Source organism: Heloderma suspectum, chromosome 6 (genome assembly GCF_057233095.1).
Source record: "Heloderma suspectum isolate Gila_16-S chromosome 6, 16-S_ref, whole genome shotgun sequence".
NCBI classification, from domain to species: domain Eukaryota; kingdom Metazoa; phylum Chordata; class Lepidosauria; order Squamata; family Helodermatidae; genus Heloderma; species Heloderma suspectum.
In genome coordinates this window covers 74690379-74711356 of record NC_139463.1, presented here as the reverse complement: position 1 = coordinate 74711356, position 20978 = coordinate 74690379, and the positions used below count along the sequence as shown (strand labels likewise).

The following is a 20978-nucleotide window of genomic DNA, read 5'->3' as shown; positions in this document are numbered from 1 at the left end:
AGTGGGACTGATATGGTCAGGTTATGACCCTTAAAAGGTATCTGGCAGAAAAGGATTGAACTCGTGAGCAAGTGGGTAAGAAAACAGTGTGTCATCATGAGAAAAACTGCGCTTCCCAGTCTTTTGGCCACACATGTCTCCTTCATGCTGCTAATACAATATTTCTAGCTTCAGGATCTAACAGCCTGGATCACAGAGTGAATTAATACATTTATTAATTGTTTCTGCTGTAAGCCCTCACAGGATTAACTATATTGATAACAAGTTGTCAGTCATATGACACTAATGAAAGCAAGCTCCATTACCCTATTACACTGAGTTCACTCTGACAGTAAGCAACATTTGAATGAATAAAACAACGCTCTTGGTCTGGTGGCTACTGTCACAAACAGTGTAATCTAGGGGGAGAGGCTATAAGAGAGCATTTTTCCTCTCATTCTCCCTTCATCCAGAAACTGTGATTTAATAAAATCAGTTGACAACATTGAGAGGCATGGAGGCAACAGGAGAGGCAGGGATATCCCCTTGGAGATTTTTGAATATTAAGCAGTATATAAATATTATTCGGGCCGTGGTGGCTTAGTGGTTAAGACGCTGAACTGCAGACTGAAAGGTCGGCAGGACAGCAGTTCGAGACCCGAGTACTGCGTGACGGAGTGAGCTCCCGTCTTCAGTCCCAGCTTCTGCCAACCTAGCAGTTCGAAAGCAAGAAATTGCAAGTAGATAAATAGGTACCGCTTCGGCGGGAAAGGTAACAGCATTCCGTGCACCTCGGTGTTCAGTCATGCCGGCCACATGACCACGGAAGCGTCTTCGGACAGCGCTGGCTCTTCGGCTTAGAAACGGGGATGAGCACCACACCCTAGAGTCGGACACGACTGGTTGGGGACACCTTTACCTTTTTTTTTAACCTTAAATATTATTCACAAATAAATAAAATACCCAGTTGACGGTGTGCGCATGTGTGTTGGGGGTGGGGTAGGGTGGGGGGAGGTACCAAACAGTGTTCTCAGAGATGTGCATGGCTTCCAGCTCTTGCCCAATTACACAATCATCCCCTAATTTCATTCCTATGAAATATTTCCACACCGACTTGCGGAAAATATGCCCTATGACCCCAGGCACGACTCCTGCTTAACTGCTGCCTATGCTTCCAAAAGCCGACATCAAACAGAGGGGACCATCAAAGCAGACAGCCTTGGAGCCTGTTTTTAAAGCCTCAAGATTGGTGCAGTATGAATAAAGACGAGTGGCCAGGAGTCAGTCAGTCTCTGTCTGTCTGTCTGTCTGTGTCTCTTACTGGGGCCTGTGTGTGACTGTCTGTGGAAAAGGCTGCTGGACATGTACAGTGCAAAAGCTACCAGCCTACTCACAGGAAATCTGGCAGCCCAGCCACAGACTCCTCCTCTAAGCTCCCCTCCCCTGGCTTTACCTGTGTCGCCTCTTCCGTGTGACCTTCAGACCCACCCACTTTCACCTGGAGCGTGCCTCTAGCAGCTCCACCTGCGTCTATCCAGGGACCTCGCTTTTTTCCCAACCTGGCCTGGCTGACGAAGGAATGAGATTTTCTCCGTTTCTACTTTTCCCCTCCGCCTACTGATGTTTGGGTCGCCTTCCAGCTGTTCACACCTGGCTTCCTAGCGTGGGTAAGCAGGGGCTCTTTGGATCCTTCTGTCCCGTCCAGCGTACCTGCTTTCCACCCACGATTTCCGCACAGGTGAGTTGGCAGCGCACAGGCAGCTCGGAAACAAAACTGGCTCTTCTGTTTAACGCTTTGCTTTCCAACGGGTGTGTCGTTTTGTTTTTCTTCTGTGCCTTTACAAGGCAGGGCATGATTTTTGCCTTTCCAGGACTGGATCTGAAACAGGGAATGTTTAGTTTCAGTTTTTATTCTTCTCTGGTTCTACTGCTATGGCAGTTTAATAGTTCCCTTTCAGTCAAGAGCTGGAAGTTAAATGCTTGGGCGAAGTTCAATTCAGTATCAGTTCATAATCATTATTATAGTTTGAAGACTCCGCCCAACTTAATATAGAATTAAAATAAAATGGGCCATCAGAATGCTGTAATACAGCCTTGCCCAAAATGTTGCCCTTCAGAGGAGTTGGACTACAACTCCCACTATCCACAGCCAGCAGGGCAGATGGCTACCTTGGGGATAATGAGAGTTGTAGTCAACACATCTGGAAGGCAACAAGTTGGGGAAGGCTGTATTAGAGCATTCTGATGATCCATTTTATTTTAATTCTATATTAATTTGGGTACAGTCTTCAAACTAGAATAATGATTATTAACTAACAGACTGTTATCTAACAGATACACACCAAGCCCTCTTACCATACATGTCTACTTGGAATTCAGCTGTGTTGTGTTCATTGGGACTTCCTGCCAAGTATGCATAGGACTGCAGCCTAGCTTTGAACTCGCTAGGCAATGTCTAAAATGTTGGGAACACATTCTAAAGTCTGGAGTGGTTATTTACTACTCATGTCTACTCATTCACTTTACATGTCTCCTCAGAAGTAAGTCCCATTCTGGGTATACAATTGCAAGCTTACTGCGTATATGATAGGGGCAAAATTCGAACTGGGACCTTCTTGACTCATAGCTCAGTCTTTTAGTTGCTATACTACTACACCAGTTTATTCAGGATAAGGTAGCCTCCAGAAACTGGAACACAGGTTACAATAACCACTCCAGACTTTAGAATGCGTTCCCAACATTTTAGACATTGCTTAGCGAGTTCAAAGCTAGGCTGCAGTCCTATGCATACTTGGCAGTAAGTCCCAACAAACACAATGTGGCTTACTTCCAAGTAGACATGTACAGGATTGTGCAGCTAGAGTATGGTAAGAGGGCTTGGTGTGTATCTATTAGATAAGAATAATTATTGTAGTTTGAAGACTACCCAAATTAATATAGAATTAAAATTAAATAGATTGCACTGTTAGTGGCCTTAGGGTGCCACAGTCTCTTGGCACCTCCCACCCTGCCTGCCATATGTAGGGTTACCAAAAGACCAAGAAAAAAAACCCAGTTTGGCTAGGTTTTGTTTTTTGCTTTTGCGTTATTTGTTGGAAGGGTAAAGAGACAAGGCTAGCTTCCCCCCCTCCCCCTCCCCCTTCAACTGTTTATCTGTTTTAGTTATACACACCCCTAGACTAGCCTTCCCCAACCGGGCACCCTCCAGATGTGTTGGACTACAATTCCCATAATTCCCAGCCAGCAAGGCCATTTGCCATACTGGCTAGGAGGACTTGCAGTCCAACACATCTGGAGGGCACCAGTTTGAGGAAGGCTACCCTAGGCTAAGAGACATGTTTTGCACCAGGGTCCACCCCAGAATATGGCACAAATCACAGGGCTGTCTTTGGACTCAGAACTACAGGGCTCTGCCCCAAGAACCATCCAAAAGTGATTGGACTATTCCCCCAGGTCTGCCTTCTGGTTCCATGACAACACCTATCCTGTGACCTAGAGCAGGGGTGGCAGAAGTTAGATTTCCCAATGTTTTTGACTTCAACTCCCAGAAGCACTTTCCAGCATGGCCAATGGTCAGGAATGCTGGGTATTCAGGTCCAAAACATCTGGAGACCTACTTTCTGCCCACCCCTGATCTAGAAGGCTCCTCCTCCAGGTTCTAACAAACTACCAGAGTTTTTTTTTTTAATTTAAAGACTGGGCAACCCTAGCAATATAGGGATAATAGTCTTCACCTACCTTATAGGGTTATACGGATTACAAGATAATTTATATGAAGCACTTTGACCATCTGAAAGGACTGTATACACTTTACGTTTTAGTATTATTATTCCAAGTGTGGTACTTTAGCAAACACCTCCAGAATTATTGCATTAAAAGTTTAGACGTTTTATGTGGGTGGGTGTTCATGCTAGATTCTGTTTGATACAAAATGTTGGGAAATGCCTGATTTTACTTCAGTTCTGATTACCCTACAAATATTGCTCAGGCTGCAATTCTAAGCCTGAGGCTGGTCTATCCATACAGGTGGCCAGGCAACCACTTGGGGCAGCAATATATTATTAGGGACTTCAATATGCAGTTTGAGAAATTTGCAATGTATCATCCGTGACGTTGCAAAGGATGCATCGCTTGGATCACGCGTTGCTTGGTGCACTAAAAAAGTCTTGGGAATGACTTGGAGTAAGCCCTGCTGGGACCAGTTTCTGAGGAAACATGAGCACAGAGTTGGACTGTAAATGATTAACTTGCTTGAAAAATCTAAGGGCAAACAGCCAGCCACTCCAAGAGGTGGATTTCTGGAAATGGCTGAATAACTTTTTGGCCCTGCTCACTGAAGAACAGGACTCCTCTTTAAGAACAGACACTCAGCAGAGCGACTATGTGGTCGTTGTTTTGTTACGTACCCTCATTTGGGAATTTCCATCTCACGAGCATCATGTCCAGGCCTCCTGAGTTGTGTTATAGCCCGTTTCCACTATGGGAGTTAAGGCTATGTAATAACAGCCAGGAACCTGGATAAACATTCTGTGTTCTTTACCCTCCACCCCCATTTGGCCATTGTACCCAGTAGTTTCACTTTCCAAACTCCTACCTCTGCCTTAATGCACTAAACTTAGCTTCCTTCCCTGAGAACCCAGGAGTCTAGGCTTTCAGCTGCTTTTCCCTCCTGTCCACCCCTCCTCTCTGAGAATGCAGCAATCCCGGCTCTGATGCCAAACTGCTTCCTTTGTGTACACCTGTTAACAAGATGGTAGGAAAACGTCCTCAGGAAGAGCTTGGCTCCTATAAGGACAGAGGCGCCTGAGCTCTCTGTGCCGGTATTACTGGAGTATGGCGCTGTGCCTGACCCCTATTATGCTTGCATAGAGGAGGGAATTTCCATATGTGCAGCTTTTCTCACCTCTCTAAGACAACTGCACATGAGTATGTGTACCATTTTAGAAAGCTGTAGAATAACAGTAGCACCAGTTATTAATTTTAATATAATTAGCTTATCAGATGAAAATTGTACTCTTCACAGAGGCACTGCCTGGCTCGAGCTAATTCACTCACTAGTTTTAGAGTGTTAACTTTTCAGGGGTTTTTAAAAAAAAAACCACCCCCAAATCCTAAAAGCTAACATTTTAAATTTTCAAAAGATAAATGCTAAAATAGGATACAAAGGAAAGTAGGCCACAAGGCCACCCTACCAAGCAAACACTGTCAGGTTTGGGCCACTTGAGGCTCTCCAGATGTTTTGGACTACAACTCCTATCATTCCTCACTACTAGTTATGTTAGCTAGGGCTGATGGGAGTTGTGCGCCAACACATCTGGAGGGCCAGAAGTGGCCTACCCCTGTGCTATGCACTCCCTCAGAGTGCTCCAGCTTCCCCAACCTGGTGCCCTCTAGATAGGTTGGATTGCAATTCCCATCAGTCCCAGCTATTACCATGCTGGATGGGGATGATGGGAGTTGCAGTCCAACACATCTAGAGGGCGCTAGGTTGGGGACGGCTGATTTAGCTGGTTCCAGCCAGACATCACAGTGGCGAATTGCCCTTCTCCTCAGATCTGCTCTCTCCACTCCTTTGCCTGTCTTGCTTCCTGGGTTTGGATGAGCCTCCCTGTCTCTGCTCATTAGGCCTCATATTCCTGAAATACATCTCCTCTGCCATTCCGTTCAGGGGTGGCCCTAGACTAGCTGCCAGCAACTGGCGCTCCAGGCGAACCATGCAATCACCCCCCACCCCCAAAACCCAAGGGCAGAACTAGGCTGAGGTTTTTGGTAAACAGGGGAACATTGTACTTCTGTTTTGAGTTTAATGTTTTTTAAGGGTATGTATTTAAACGGAGTGATAATTATTCAGTTTTTCCATCCATCTGTCCAACCAATGCTTCTGAGATCAAATAAAATACAGACATTACAATTTCATTTTTATTTGTTTGTTTTTTTAAATGTGTATTTTCCCTCAAATTTGGTGCCCCATTTAACTTAGGGCCTAGTTAGCCTACAGCCCATCCCCTTTCACACTAGTTGTTTGGGGCTCTCAATGTTCTCACTGCAATCCTATGCGCATGTCTCATTCATGGGAACGTGGGGAGCTGCCTTACATAGAGTCTGAGCCTTGGTCCAGCTAGCCAAGCACTGTCAATGCTGACTGGCAGCAACTTTCCAGAGTTTCAGGCAGGAGTCTCTCCTAGCCCTACCTGGAGATGCTGGGGATCAAACCCGGGACCTTCTGTGTGCAAAGCAGGTGTTCTACTACTGAGCTACAGCCCCTCCCATTCAACTCTGTGGGATGTTACTTCTGAGTACACATACCTAGAATCAGGCTGGAATCCTAGGCACATTTACTAGGAAGTAACTGTAATTGAAATGAACAGGGCTTCCTTCTGAGTAAACAGGCTTCCTCTCAGGCTGGAATACAGTTTGTAAATGCCCTGAGCAGGGATGGCCACCCCACTCATTTCTATATTCAAAAGTATTCCAGCATGTTTCTGGCTCCCAGCTTTTGAATTAGCTCCAGTAGCCATCATTTAACAGCAGTTTGAGCTGAGCAATTAGCAGGTGATAATGTTTAGTGCCATGCTATTAAAAGCTTCACCTGCTGATTTCAGCAGATCAAACTTCTGTTAAAGGGATATGCAAGCCAGGCCCAGTTGGCAATCCCAAGTGCACTGTGGGTGCTAATGGGAAGAAGTTTTTTTTAATTGTTAATTACCTAGTTAGTGCCCCTGGTAATGCTTTTTGAAACCTAGAACAGCATTCCCCAACCTGGTGCCCTCCAGATGTTTTGGATTTCAACTCCCATCAACCCCAGGCAGCATGGCCAATAATCAGGAATTCTGGGGATTGTAGTCCAAAATATCTGGAGGGCACCACGTTGAGGGAGGCTGAGCTAGAAGCTTCCCATCTAGATCTTTCTCCCTGTATTGGGCTTTTATCAAATTGTTGTCTGCTTCACAAAATAATTGCTCCCCCATTTACACAACCAGCACAGAGGAACAAAACAGTCTATTTTGTGGAGGGCTCATTTTTGTTAGGCAGGGGTACATTAACCTTTTTTCCTGCCAAGTGAACAATTCTGGAGGGGGCGGGCTTAACCTGTCAGGGGCCACTTGTTGGCGGTGGGTAGGGCCAGATCCAAAAATGTGTGGGGCCACCCCCTTTCTCTCTCTCTCTCTCTCTTCCCCCTTCCTCCCTGCCCAGCAGGCTGCCAGATAGGATGACCAGGTGTCCTACTTTACAGAAGACAGTCCTCTGTTTAAAGAACTGTCAGAGGGCAGTCCTTCATTTGAAGGGCTAAGTCCATGTCCAGTTTAAAGTCAAAGAATCATAAGGAGGGACAGCCCAGGAGCCTTGAAGTCCCCCATCAACAGTTAGTCCCTGGACAGCAGACTGAGCAGGCACACAGGTCTCCCGGTCACAGTTTTCCCCACTATGGAAAGATACCTTGTATTTCTATTTAAAGTATAGTTATTTTTAAATTTGCTTTCATGCATATAAATTAGCTGCTATGTATTGGGGAGGGCCCCTTCATGGATCACTGCCTTGTTGTGGCGAAGGGGCTTGCGTAACTCAGTGAAGCCATAAGCTATGCTGTGCAGGGCCACCCAAGATGGACAGGTCATGGCGGACAGTTCTGACAAAATGTGGTCCACTGGAGATGGAAAGGGCAACCCACTCCAGTATTCTTGCCAAGAAAACCCCACGGAACGTATCACAAGGCTAAAAGATATGACGCCGGAAGATGAGACCCTCAGGTCGGAAGGTGTCCAGTATACTACTGGGGAAGAGCAGAGGGTATTTCCAAGTAGCGCCAGAAAGAGTGAAGCGGCTGGGCCAAAGCCGAAAGGACACTCAACTGTGGATGTGTCTGGTGGTGAAAAGAAAATCCGATGCTGTAAAGAACAATATTGTTTAGGAACCTGGAATGTCAGATCAATGAATCAAGGTAAGCTGGAGGTGGTCAAACATGAGATGGCAAGATTGAACATCGACATCTTGGGAATCAGCGAACTAAAATGGACAAGCATGGGAGAATTTAATTCAGGTGACCATTATAGCTACTACTGTGGGCAAGAATCCCTTAGAAGAAATGGAGTAGCACTCATAGTCAACAAAAGGGTGGGGAAAGCAGTACTGGGGTACAATCTCAAAAACGATAGAATGATCTCAGTACGAATCCAAGGCAAACCATTCAACATCACAGTAATTCAAGTCTATGCCCCAACCACTGATGCTGAAGAAGCTGAGGTTGATCGGTTCTATGAAAACCTACAACACCTTCTAGAACTAACACCAAAAAAGATGTCCTCTTCATCATAGGGGATTGGAATGCTAAAGTAGGAAGTCAAGAAATCACCGGGATAACAGGCAGGCATGGCCTTGGTGTACAAAATGAAGCAGGACAAAGGCTAATAGAGTTTTGCCAAGAGAGCATGCTGATCATAGCAAACACTCTTTTCCAACAGCACAAGAGGCGACTCTACACATGGACATCACCAGATGGTTAATATCAAAATCAGATTGATTATGTCCTTTGCAGCCAAAGATGGAGAAGCTCTATACAGTCAGTAAAAACAAGACCTGGAGCTGACTGTGGCTCAGATCATGAGCTTCTTCTTGCAAAATTTCGGCTTAAATTGAAGAATGTAGGGAAAACCACTAAACCATTCAGGTATGACCTAAATCATATCCCTTATGAATATACAGTGGAGGTGACAAATAGATTTAAGGGATTAGACCTGATAGACAGAGTGCCTGAGGAACTATGGACGGAGGTCCGCAACAGTGTTCAGGAGGCAGCAACGAAATCCATCCCAAAGAAAAAGAAATGCAAGAAAGCCAAGTGGCTGTCTGATGAGGCTTTACAAATAGCTGAGGAAAGAAGGGAAGCGAAAAGCAAGGGAGAAAGGGGAACTTATATCCCACTGAATGCAGAGTTCCAGAGAATAGCAAGGAGAGAAAGAAGGCCTTCTTAAATGAACAATGCAAAGAAATCAAGGAAAACAATAGAATGGGAAAGACTAGAGATCTTTTCAAGAAAATCGGAGATATCAAGAGAACGTTTTGTGCAAGGACGGGCATGATAAAGGACAAAGAAGGCAGGGACCTAACAGAAGCAGATGAGATTAAGAAGAGGTGGAAAGAATACACAGAAGAACTATACAGGAAAGATCTGAATGTCCCTGAAAGCCATGATAGTGCGGTCACCGAACTTGAGCCTGACATCCTCGAGAGTGAAGTCAAGTGGGCCTTAGGAAGCATTAGTAACAACAAAGCTAGTGGAGATGACAGTATTCCAGCTGAGCTATTTAAAATCCTAAAACATGATGCTGTTAAAGTGCTGCACTCAATATGCCAACAAATTTGGAACACTCAACAGTGGCCACAAGACTGGAAAAGGTCAGTTTACATTCCAATTCCAAAGAAGGGCAATGCCAAAGAGTGTTCAAACTACCACACAATTGCGCTCATTTCACATGCCAGTAAGGTTATGCTCAAAAAGGCAGAGGAACTAGAGGTCAAATCGCCAACATTCGCTGCATCATGGAGAAAGCAAGAGAATTCCAGAAAAAATCTATTTCAGCTTCATTGACTACGCTAAAGCCTTTGATTGTGTGGATCACAACAAACTGTGGCAAATTCTTAAAGAGATGGGAGTACCAGACCACCTTACCTGTCTCCTGAGAAACCTGTACGAGGGTCAAGAAGTAACAGTAAGAACCAGACATGGAACAACCAATTGGTTCAAAATTGGGAATGGAGTACGACAAGGCTGTATATTGTCGCCCTGCTTATTTAATTTATATGCAGAGTACATCATGAGAAACGCTGGGCTGGATGAATCACAGGTCAGAATTAAGATTGCCGGGAGAATTATCAACAACCTCAGATACGCAGACGATACCATCCTAATGGCAGAAAGCGAAGAGGATCTAAAGAGCCTCTTGTTGAGGGTGAAAGTGGAGAGTGCAAAAGCTGGTTTGAAACTCAACATTAAAAAAACTAAGATCATGGCATCTGGCCCCATCACTTCCTGGCATATAGAAGGGGAAGAAATGGAAGCAGTGACAGATTTTATTTTCTTGGGCTCCAAGATCACCGCAGATGGTGACTGTAGCCATGAAATTAAAAGACGCTTGCTCCTTGGGAGGAAAGCTATGGCACACCTAGACAGCATAGTAAGAAGCAGAGACATCACCTTGCCGACAAAGGTCCGTCTAATCAAAGCTATGGTTTTCCCAGTAGTAATGTATGGCTGTGAGAGCTGGACTATAAGGAAGGCTGAGCGCCGAAGAATTGATGCTTTCGAACTGTGGTGCTGGAGAAGACTCTTGCAAGTCCCCTGGACTGCAAGGAGGTCAAATCAGTCAATCCTAAAGGAAATCAACCCTGACTGCTCATTGAAAGGACAGATACTGAAGCTGAAGCTCAAATATTTTGGCTACCAAATGCAAAAACTCCCTGGAAAAGACCCTGATGCTGGGAAAGATTGAAGGCAAAAGGAGAAGGGGACGGCAGAGGGTGAGATGGCTAGATAGCATCACCGATGCAATGAATATGAACTTGAGCACACTCCGGGAGAGAGCGGAGGACAGGAAGGCTTGGCGAGCTGTGGTCCATGGGGTCATGAAGAGTCCGCACGACCTAAGGACAACGACTGAACAACAACAACGACATTGGGGAGGGGGTTACTGTGAGTTAGTTATTGTTTTGAACCTTGGCAGCTCCTGTAGAGTTGGCAGTAACAGCAGTGGGTGGAGCTTCTGCTAAATTCTACAGTTCTGTGTGTGATAGAGAAGGACAGTTGTGTTTGAGGCCTGCTGAATCTTACAGTCATTCCCTCTACCTATACAACATTAGCATATGCAAATTAGTGCCCTCTTTTTTTAGGCAATCTGTTTTCTCTTTTTTGGTGTAGTGGACACCCTACTGCCAGAGAAGGGATATATTCTCCTTGCCAGAAGCCTAACTGATCACCCACCGAGGCCTTTTGAAATTAGCCTGAGGGCTGTGAGTTGCCCACCCCTGCTGTAAGTGAATGCTGGCAGGCAAGAGAGAGCCCATTTTATGGGGGGGGGGGGGTTAGAGAACATTGTCCCAGAATTCATCTTCGTACCCTCTAAGATACTCCAGTCCTTTGGCAACCATCCCACGTTCTCCTTTCAGGACCTGTCATGTGGAGTCCTCCGTGTCTTCTCTTGCTGTTCCAAGCTCTATCCCCTGGTCTCGCTGGTTCCCTCCAGTGGCAGCCTAAATACCAAGAGGATCCAGGTAACTTGAAGAAGCATTTCACTGGGCGTGTTTGTTGTCAAAATCCAGGGTTCCCCCTTACTTCCCCAGCAGCCAAAATATCCTTGGTTGACTTAGGCATTTTGGCATTGATCTTTGATGTAAGTGGAAGAAGCGCCAATTGGATTGTATCCAATGCTAGTCCTACTTAGAGCAGACCCAGCTGTCAGCTTACAGTCCTCTCCACAGCTTCCAAATACTCCTGCATTACACACATGCAAACACATTAGGTCATGTTGGCATCCTCAGTCCCTTTCATATGCACCCTCCATTAGAGAGTAGAAGGTGTATATCAGCCATCTCCAACCCAGTGCCCTCCAGACGTGTTGGACTGCAACTCCCATAATTCTTAGCCAGTGCTCCCATAATTCCATGGCAAACGGCCACGCTGGCTGAGAATTATGAGAGTTGCTTCCAGGGCATGCAGGGGTTGGGGATGGCTGGTGTATATGAAAGGAATTGAGGGCTCCAGCATAGCCTACTCTCCTTTCCATTGAGGAAGCTCAAGAAGCTTGCATCCCATCCACGTTGCTTCCAGATGAGGTTTTTTATCATGCCATCACCCTGCCTCAGTCACAGAATTTTGCGAGGGTTGGAGGGTCCAGACGTTGTCTTCACCTCAGAACTCTCCTGCATTTTCCCACTGCTTCTTCCATCTCTCTTCTTACCACAGAAAGCCTTTTAGGGTGCAATCCTATTGATTGAGCCCTCAATGATCAGAAGCCCCCCAAGTCAGAGGTTTCCGATCATCCAATACAGGCTGTCCTCCCAGCCTGCATTTTTCGCTAGATGGGTCTTTTTGCCCATCTAGCAACGGTGTTTCAGAGGGAGAGGGAAGGGGGCTGGAGAAGCTTCAGGATAGCTCATATCCTGGCCTCTCTGGTCTCCTCCCCTCCCTGCCCAACAAAACGCTCGCTTTTCCCCCTCTCTATGGTCACTTTTCTGACCTCGGAGGGCAACTGGGATTGTTCCTTCTGGGCCGGCTGTGAGGGGGTGGGGTAGGGGAGGTGGATCTCTGACTCCCCCTTTCAAGGTCGGGGTGCTGTCTCTGACCTCGGAGGGGGGAATCCCAAGTATCCTATGGCCTCTCGGGCAATGTCTATGGGCCAAAGGATTGCTCCTTCCAGGAGAAAAAGATGGTACCTTCTGATTGGTAGTGTTACAGGCCCTCCATCTGGAAGCACCTCAGGCCCGCTCCAGTCCCCTGGAGCAGGCCTGGGCAGAAGATAGATCTCTACTTTCTGACCAACTGGTAGATGCCTCCTGCTAGATCTCTAGGTGATTGATGGCAGATCGGCAAGAGTTTCTGACTCCCAACAGTTTAACCACAGCACGTAAGAATGGAAGTAAAAATTATGGATTCACTGCCAGGCTGGCCTTGTGTCAATCACTTTTCTCCTTAGTGTTCCTCATCTGTAAAGTAGTTTCCTTTGACCAGGACTTTGTGCAGCTCTGCTAGCCAATTGGAAGCCCTGGTATATAGGAATTCAGATGTAGATTTGTCTGTGCAGGCCACCCCAGTCTATTGCTCATGAGTGGCAGGAGATAATGGGCTCCACTCCCTTAACCATCATTTTGAATCTAGCTCCACCCACACCTCCCCCAGCTGCTGTTTTGCTACTGGCTCTGGTTGGTGGACCTTGTATTCTAGTAAAAAACCAAAGTAGGTCACACAAGTTGTAAGTTTGTCCCTCCATCTCCACTCCATATATAGCATTCCCTTCTTGGATAATTCAGAAGTTCTTGACCTGTTGCCCCCTTTAATGTTCAACTCCAAACTCTGCACCATAATCTTTCCCCAACCTGGCACCTTCCAGACATGTTGGACTACAACTCTCAGCATTCCCAGCTGGCTGTGGGATGCTGGGAGTTGTAGTCCAACACATCTGGAGGGCGCCAGGTTGGGGAAGGCTGTTCTAGGAGGGTCCACTCCTCTTTCTCTGAGAATAGAGGAATCTTCTACCTAGAATTCCTCCGGGATAACATCTGCTGTTTTCTGTTCTCAGTGTTCCTGGATGACTCTACAGCACACAGATTCCTGGGCCGTAACCTTCTTTATAACCACTGGGATTTCGAGCTGATCGTCCCAGACAACCTGGAGCGCGAGTGCAAAGAGGAAGTTTGCAACTACGAGGAAGCCCGCGAAGTCTTTGAGGATGACACCTTAACAGCTGAGTATGGGGACTGGAGCAGGCCTTGAACTGGGTGATAGGGTGGCCACTTAGGCATCGCCAAAGAAAGGACAGATTTACATAAAATTTGCATGTGCTGATTTATTTGTCTAGATGCACATTTAGAATTAATGGGACAAGTAAGTCAGGGCTCAGTTAAATTCCACTGACTTCAGTGGGTCTACTCTGACTGAATCTGGATCCAACCTCTGGTGTACCAAGAGGAGCCAAAACTCCAGACTTCTTTGGGAAGGCTGTACAGTATTGCTGGTTCACAGCAAAGAGCATTGTTGTCTAAGTACAATTCTCCCTGCCAGGACCCGTCTGGGGAGTTGGGAGCAGGTAGATTCCTAGCATAGCTAAGAAGAGCCATGTGCAAAGCCTCCGGCTCCTTATTAGAGAACTATGTCTGTGGCTTGAGGAGGCGAGGAGCGAAACCAACAGCACCCTGAGACGGCTGGCTGAGAGAAATTTGCGGCCAGGTCATGGCTTGTTTTGCATGTTGCTTTTCTGGAAAGAGCCACTGAGAGAAGTGCTACTGCACTGAACTGGAAAGGCGCTGTGTGTGTGTGTGTGTGTGTGTGTTTGAGGTCTGTCTGCGCATAGCCCTTTTCTATGCAACGAAGGCAATTCAAGTTGACCTTTTTGGTGATTTCTGGCACTTCACTGGTTTGTATATAGAGATTTTGTTTTACTTTGCTGTATCTTGACAGACTACACGGTTTCCAATATTTTGCATAGAAGTAAAACAGAGAATTGGGGCCGCGGTGGCTTAGTGGTTAAGACGCTGAACTGCAGACCAGAAGGTCAGCAGGACAGCAGTTCGAGACACGACTGCCGCGTGACGGAGTGAGCTCCCGTCTTCAGTCCCAGCTCCTGCCAACCTAGCAGTTCGAAAGCAAGAAATTGCAAGTAGACAAATAGGTACCTCCTCGGCAGGAAAGGTAACAGCGTTCCGTGCACCTCGGTGTTCAGTCATGCCGGCCACATGACCATGGAAGCGTCTTCGGACAGTGGGGATGAGCACCGCACCCTAGAGTCGGACACGACTGGTTGGGGACACCTTTACCTCTTTTTTTTAAAACAGAGAAACAAGATTAAAAATTCCCAGTAGAAACTGCCTAAGGTTGATCCTCCCTCCCAGAATATCACCTCTTCCCCAAGTACACCTCGCTCCTGTATCCAGTGCCTTCCATCCTCTCCTTTGCCTTCCACCCCTAGGAAAGCCCCTTCCTGGCCTCAAACCATATCTCCTTCAAGCTTATGCCCTCCACTCTCACTGGTTGTGGGGGCATGTCACTTCACTTGTAAAGTATATCCCATAGTCCAGGGGTGAGGAACCTCTTTCAGCCTGAGTGCCGAATTCAATTTCAGAGAAGTTCTTGGGGGCTGCATTCCAGTGGTGGGTGGGGCCAAAGGCAAACTGGGGTGGGCCTAAAGCAAAGGGGTAGTGAAAAATACAAACAATATAAAAATACCAGCATACTGTACTTTAAAGCTCTCACTGTTGGTAACTAAGCCTTAGGAGAGGCATTTCAACCTTCTAGGAGGGAGAAAAAACTGCACAAATGCAGGGAAACCAGCAAACGATTGGTTGTCAGGGAAAGGGTGTGTGGCCATCTGGGGAACTGCGGTGGGCCAGATTTGGCCCCTAGGCCTGAGGTTCCTCACCCCATGCCATGTCTTTTAAATCCCAAAGTACTGAACTGGTTATATAAACCAGCCTTTCCCAGCCTGGTACCTTCTGGATATATTGTACTACAATAGTCATGCTGACTGGGGATGATGGGAGTTATATTCCGACACATCTAGATGGCACCAGGTTGGGGAAGGCTGACAGAAATACTCCAACATGCCAGGTTACCAGTGCACAGTCTGGCTCAGCTCATTTTTTTAAACATCTTTCCGAGATGTTGTGAGTCACAATCCAGATCTGTGTAGAAGCACTTGCTGGACCAGCTGAGGATTCCAGAATTCATTGGGGAAAACTCCCATGTGTCAAAATGTGTGCATGAATCCGCCCTCCTGGGCTGCTCAGGGAGTAAAGAGCACTGCGTTCTCCCCGCCCGCCCCCCCATTATTTCAGACCGGTGCTGCAAGGGCACGCACAATAGAATCAGCTTGTTCACACATTAATGATTTCCTCTCTAGTGCTCACATTTACACCAACATACCTTTCAACGCAGATGGTAATCATGGTTCAAAACCCTTGCAGCCCGGGGTAGTTGTTTATAGTTTAAAAACCAGAAAAACCATGAATACATGTAACCTTAAATTACTATGGGCAAGAGGTTAACTGACACCATATTTACCCATGATTCCTTGAGAGTGACTCTGGCTTCATGATGGGATTCCTAAACAATGCTAGGGGGGTAGCCCCATTAGTCTGTTGCAGCAGTAGAAGCCAGAGTTGTCTGTCACACTACAGGTGATAATTAACTTAGCAATGCTAGGATGATTGAGTTATCACCAATTACTGCTGTTGTGAATGGCCATTCTGCTTATTTTGCTTCCATTTCAGCTTTAATTGAATTGTCACAGTCTGTGCTTTTTGCAGTTCATTGCCATTTGACCACATTGTTTACATACTTTTTTCTATACACTCATGTATGTGTGCATGTATAATACACACACACACACACACACACACTCATATATACCTCCCAACTGAGGATAACACTTCATGCATTTGATGCAATGAGTTCTTGTCTAAGGAAGTTTACGCTACAATAAATGTGATACTTTTTCAGTTCCCATATGACTCTGTTGTTTTTCCAAACAATCAGTGGTACAGTGGAGTTGGGGCTCCCAGGACTGCAGCGCAGGCACTTTTCAATTAGCAGGGACGCTGATGTCATCCTCCCCACCCCTCAGACTTCCCTGTTTCCTCTGAGCTCAGTTGCAATGCTCACAGTAGCTGGGGGGAAATGATGTCCCCAGCAACAATATATTCCCTGTTGTAATGCAAAATATTTTGGGGTGGCTTGCTCTAAAGTAGACAACTAAGGCCCATTAAGCTTTACAGAAGACCTGCTCCTGATAGAGATAACCATGCTAGAACTGGTACGTTGATACGGATCAACACAGCTGCCTGTGTTTTTGCCCCTCCTTGTGGTGTAGCTATGGGGACTGTCATGATGAGCGCCTGCACTTCAAAATTTACCACTGCAAACAATGCTGAGGGGGCTCCTCCATGACTCCCCCACCCTTGTTCAAAATGGGTGAGACCTTAAATTCTACATAAACGTGAATGTCTGAAGTTGTGCTTCTTTAAATTCTTCTTTCTAGTCCACTGTTCAGGACACTGTCACCCTATTCCCTGATTGAACATGAAAGATCTCCCAGCCTGTGTAGCAGTTCTGCATATCTGTAGGGTTGCATCACACCATTTCCTATATGCTCACAGCCAATTCAGAGTATGGATTGGTTTCAGCTCCTGATTCAAGAGAGGGACAGTTGCTTTAACATTTACTTTCCATATAGAGAAAAACACAGTGGAAAGATATACCAGGGCATTTCTCAGCTAAACAGCTCTATGGAGAATTGGCTTTTTAGGATTTTATTCCACAGGCGTAGTTAAGTTAGCCTGTTGCAGCAAAGAAGGACGAGTCCTGTGGCCAAGATTAATATAGCGCAACTTTCATGAGCAAGAGCTGACTTGTGAATCCAAAAGCTGATGCATATGAGAAAGTGGTCTCTGTCCTTGCTCGACATCAGAGAATTCCGCCATGGATCTTGGTGAGGCTGAATGCCAGTGCATTCGGCCCCCTGAAATCCGTGGCAGAACAAAGCCCCCCCGCCCCCCCCGTGAAATGGGCCCGGAGCGAAGCACCTACCTGCTGCCGTCTGTGCTGACTTGCAAATGGCGGCCGCGTCTGCAGCTGCCATTCACTTCTTCCATATAGCCGTGATAGGCTACGTAAATACGTAGCCTATCACAGCTTAACTAAGGGAACGCAAATGGTGGCGGCTATGGCGGCCGCCATTTGCGTTCCCTTTTTTGTGCCGTTTTAGCCTATGTAAATATTTACGTAGGCTATTACGGCGGGGAAAAAAAGGGAACGCAAATGGCGGCCACTATGCCATTTGCGTTTCCTTTTTTTTTTTTCCGTAATAGCCTACGTAAATATTTACGTAGGCTAAAACGGCAAAAAAAGGAATGCAAATGGCGGCCGCTGTAGCCGCCGCCATTTGTGTCTGCTGTTTTGTTTTGTTTTTTGCAAATATTTACGTAGCCTATCACGGCAAAATATAGGGATGCAAATGGCAGCAGCTACGCAGCCGCCATTTGTGTCCCTGCAGGCTGCCCAGCAGCCGGATGTCCAGCTACAGGCGGCCCCGGCCGGCAGCTCTGTGGAATCTCTGCGGAGCAGAGCTGGCCGGAGAGAATTTTGGGGGGAGGGACGGAGTGCCTCCCCCCCCACTGCGAATGTCACCCTTCGAAAAGGTAAGTGACTTTCGTACATCCCTAAATTTGTCGAGAAGTTTCTTTTCCTGTAGGCTGTTGCCCTCTAGAGCGCACATTGCAAACTGCAAGTGGCTAAATAGGAGCCAGGATTCCTGGGGAAGTCACGTGGGACCAGGGGATTCCCCTGCGTTCTATGGAAGGGAACTAGGTGGCTTGCCACAAAGCCAGGGCTGGGGTCAGCACCCGGCATCCTTGGGCAGCTGGCTGATGCCTGCCTGGGCCCCCTTTAATTTTTTCCCCCCAGGCCCAGCACTCCAAGCAGCTCCAGGCAGCTGGTTCTAGCCACCCTTTCAATTTCCCACAATGCTTCTGACTTAGCATTGCTCTGAGGCATTATGGGAAATTAAAATAGTGGCTAGTCCCAGCTGCCTATTGTTGCTAGGAGTGCTGCTGTCACAGCCAGGTAAGCCCGCTGGGGGGAATTAATGTGGCCCACCACAGGAAACTTTGCCAGGGGGCAGCCACTTGTGCCGCACCAAAAAAGGTGACAAAGGAGGATTGAGATTTGCATGTGCTAATTTATACATATAGATTCAAGTTTGGGAAGAATTAATATAATATAAATAGGAAGGCAAGACATTAATCTCATTATAGTAATGGGAAAGGCTTGTGACCTGTGTGCCTGCCCTCTGATCAGGTGCCAAGAACGGATGGGCTACTTCAAGGCCTATGCTCTACCTTCTTATGGTTCTTTAAACCAGACTTGAACTAGACATCCCTTCAAACAGAGGACTGTCCTCTGTAAAGTAGGGCAGATGGGCCACCAAGTCAGGGCCCTGCTTTGGCACTGCAGTGGGCTTTGCAGTTTACAGCTAGAATTTGATCAGAAGTAGTCTGGAAGGGTCTGGGCCTATTCAGCCTGTGGAATGTCAGAATCTGTGTGAGTTTATCTGTGTCAGTGTTCTCAGAGCAGAGTTGGGGGGAGTCACCCGACTCCCTGTCCACCTGCTGGTTTGGCCTTGGCAAGGAGGGAGGCTGGGAGCTCTCCGTGAGAACCTGACAGAAATGTGGTGGGGTTTGCAAAAGGGTCACCCAGGCTGAAGCGTCAATGCTGGAAGGCCCAACAAAGACGCCCTGTTTGGATAGGGGCCTCCCTGAAAGGCCCAGACCCTTCCAGACTGCTTTTGATCAAATTCTAGCTATAAATTGCGAGGCCCACTGCAGTGCTAAAGTTGGGCCCTGACCCCACCCTAGCTAAGAGCCTACTTTTCTGGCAGACTATAATAGAGATGGGGCAGGGGCAGGGTCCAGTGAAAGGACAGGGGGATTTCCTGATAAAACCATCTCCGGCCCATAAGCTGTGGTTTCTTTGTGGCCTGTGTTTACCTGGGGCTCAGTCCTGAAGATGTGAGGCCCTGGAGTCTGCTTCTGACAAGCCTGGAATTTCCCTTCCCATATATCAACAAGGACTAATTTTCTCCGCTCTTTTTAGGCTGGCTAATGGGGAGAGGGTGGGTGGGTGAGCAGGAAGGTGCTATAATTGTGCTCACGTTCTGCTTTTGAGTTTCCCAGAAGCATCTGGTCAGCTACTGTGCAAACAGAATGTGGGGCTAGATAAGCCTTGGTCTTGATCTACCATGACCCTTCTTACGTTCCTATGCCTCTTTGTGTGCGGGGAGAGCAACGTCTTGTTTCTGGCATTAGGGGATTGCTCTTCTGGGTGAGGAGCCATGTGGTTTCCAGGTGGGCTTAAACTGTAGCTGTGTCATTTTAGAACTTCAGCATTACTCTCCCACCGGTGAAGAGCAGGCAGAAACAAGCCTCCTTTATTTAGAGATGGTGGCAACAATGCTTTGGGGTGACAGTAAGGGGCCCTGGGATGTGTTCACTTGCATTCAGTGCTATAGTGGTACATTCTGAAGTGCAGGCGCTCATCATGACAGTTCCCACGGCCATGCCCCAAATTCAGGCAGCTGTGTTGATCCATATCAACAAACCACTTCTGGCAATTTTCACCTCCACCACCAGCGAGCAGGTCTTTTGTAAAGCTTAAATGCCTATTCCAGAATAAGCCACCCTAAAGTACTTTGCATTACAACAGGGAGCAATATATTGTTACTGGGAAAATTCATGTCCCCCCACCAGGTACTGTGAGGATTGCAGCTAAGCTCGGAGAGAGCGGGGAATTCTGAGCCAGGTGGTGGTGGCAGATTACATCATGGTCCCTGCTAATAAAAAAAGTGCTGGCGGTGTGTCCCTGTGTTGTGCACCCTGGCTCCACTGTGCCACTGCTTGCAATTGAATGGGTCAAGCCTTTTATAGTGAGTTAAAATATCCCTGTCTCCAAGAGCGTGGTCAGTGGTCTTTTGTCGCATCATATGTGGATTTACTTTGGAGGCTGTTCAGGAAAATGATGCTAAAATGGGTTTCACAGTGAGTAACTCTGTGACATCTCATTTGTCTGAGGTTTGATATTTGTGCTAAGAACTGTAGACTCCTGTGTCTCCAAATGGAATGCATTCTGCTAATTGTTTTTTGATTGCACAGCTCATTTGGTTAGAGAGGGTAATGATGAGAAATGTTTGTCGCGGAGTGTGATTGGAGAACTGAGACTGTCTCTGAACAGGTGGAGGGGCTAATGGTTATAGGGAGCCAGAAGGCTGTGGATTGGGGACTGGGGGCGGGAGGTGGACTACCAGGATTTATACAAAGTATATACACTTCCAGATTTTAAGTATTTTCACAGAGAGTGCCCAGACTTCTTCAGTGCTTTCTCCATAACAATTAAGCTTGCAAATTTGCTTTTTAAAGGAAATTCTTTTATGTACTACACTGTGTGCTTCTATAATGAGATGCCAGCCATACATCTTCCCAGGTTGCAGCTTACTTAGATTTCAATACTATATATATTTATTTCAGGATAAGCCTCACTGAACCTAGTGGGCTTACTTCTGCATAGGATCAGTGTAGCCAGTGTGGTGTAGTGGTGAGAGTATTGGACTAGGAGTCGGGAGGCCCAGGTTCTAGTCCCCACTCGGCCATGGAAGCTCACTGGGTGACTTTGGGCCAGTCACAGACTCTCAGCCCAACCTACCTCACAGGGTTGTTGTTGTGAGGATAAAATATAGAGGAGGAGG

At 46.8% G+C, this 20978-nt stretch overlaps 1 protein-coding gene across 1 annotated transcript in view; it reads left to right on the top strand.

The window, feature by feature from the left end:
• The first annotated feature begins 1459 nt into the window (after positions 1-1459).
• The window catches only part of PRRG2 (proline rich and Gla domain 2), a 35837-nt gene continuing 16318 nt past the window's right edge, over positions 1460-20978 (top strand). The window contains exons 1-3 of the mRNA XM_084804959.1: positions 1460-1717; positions 11140-11244; positions 13269-13432. Coding sequence (XP_084661085.1) covers positions 11148-11244; positions 13269-13432 — 261 coding nt within the window. The 5' untranslated portion in view covers positions 1460-1717; positions 11140-11147. The remainder of the gene's footprint in view (positions 1718-11139; positions 11245-13268; positions 13433-20978) is intronic.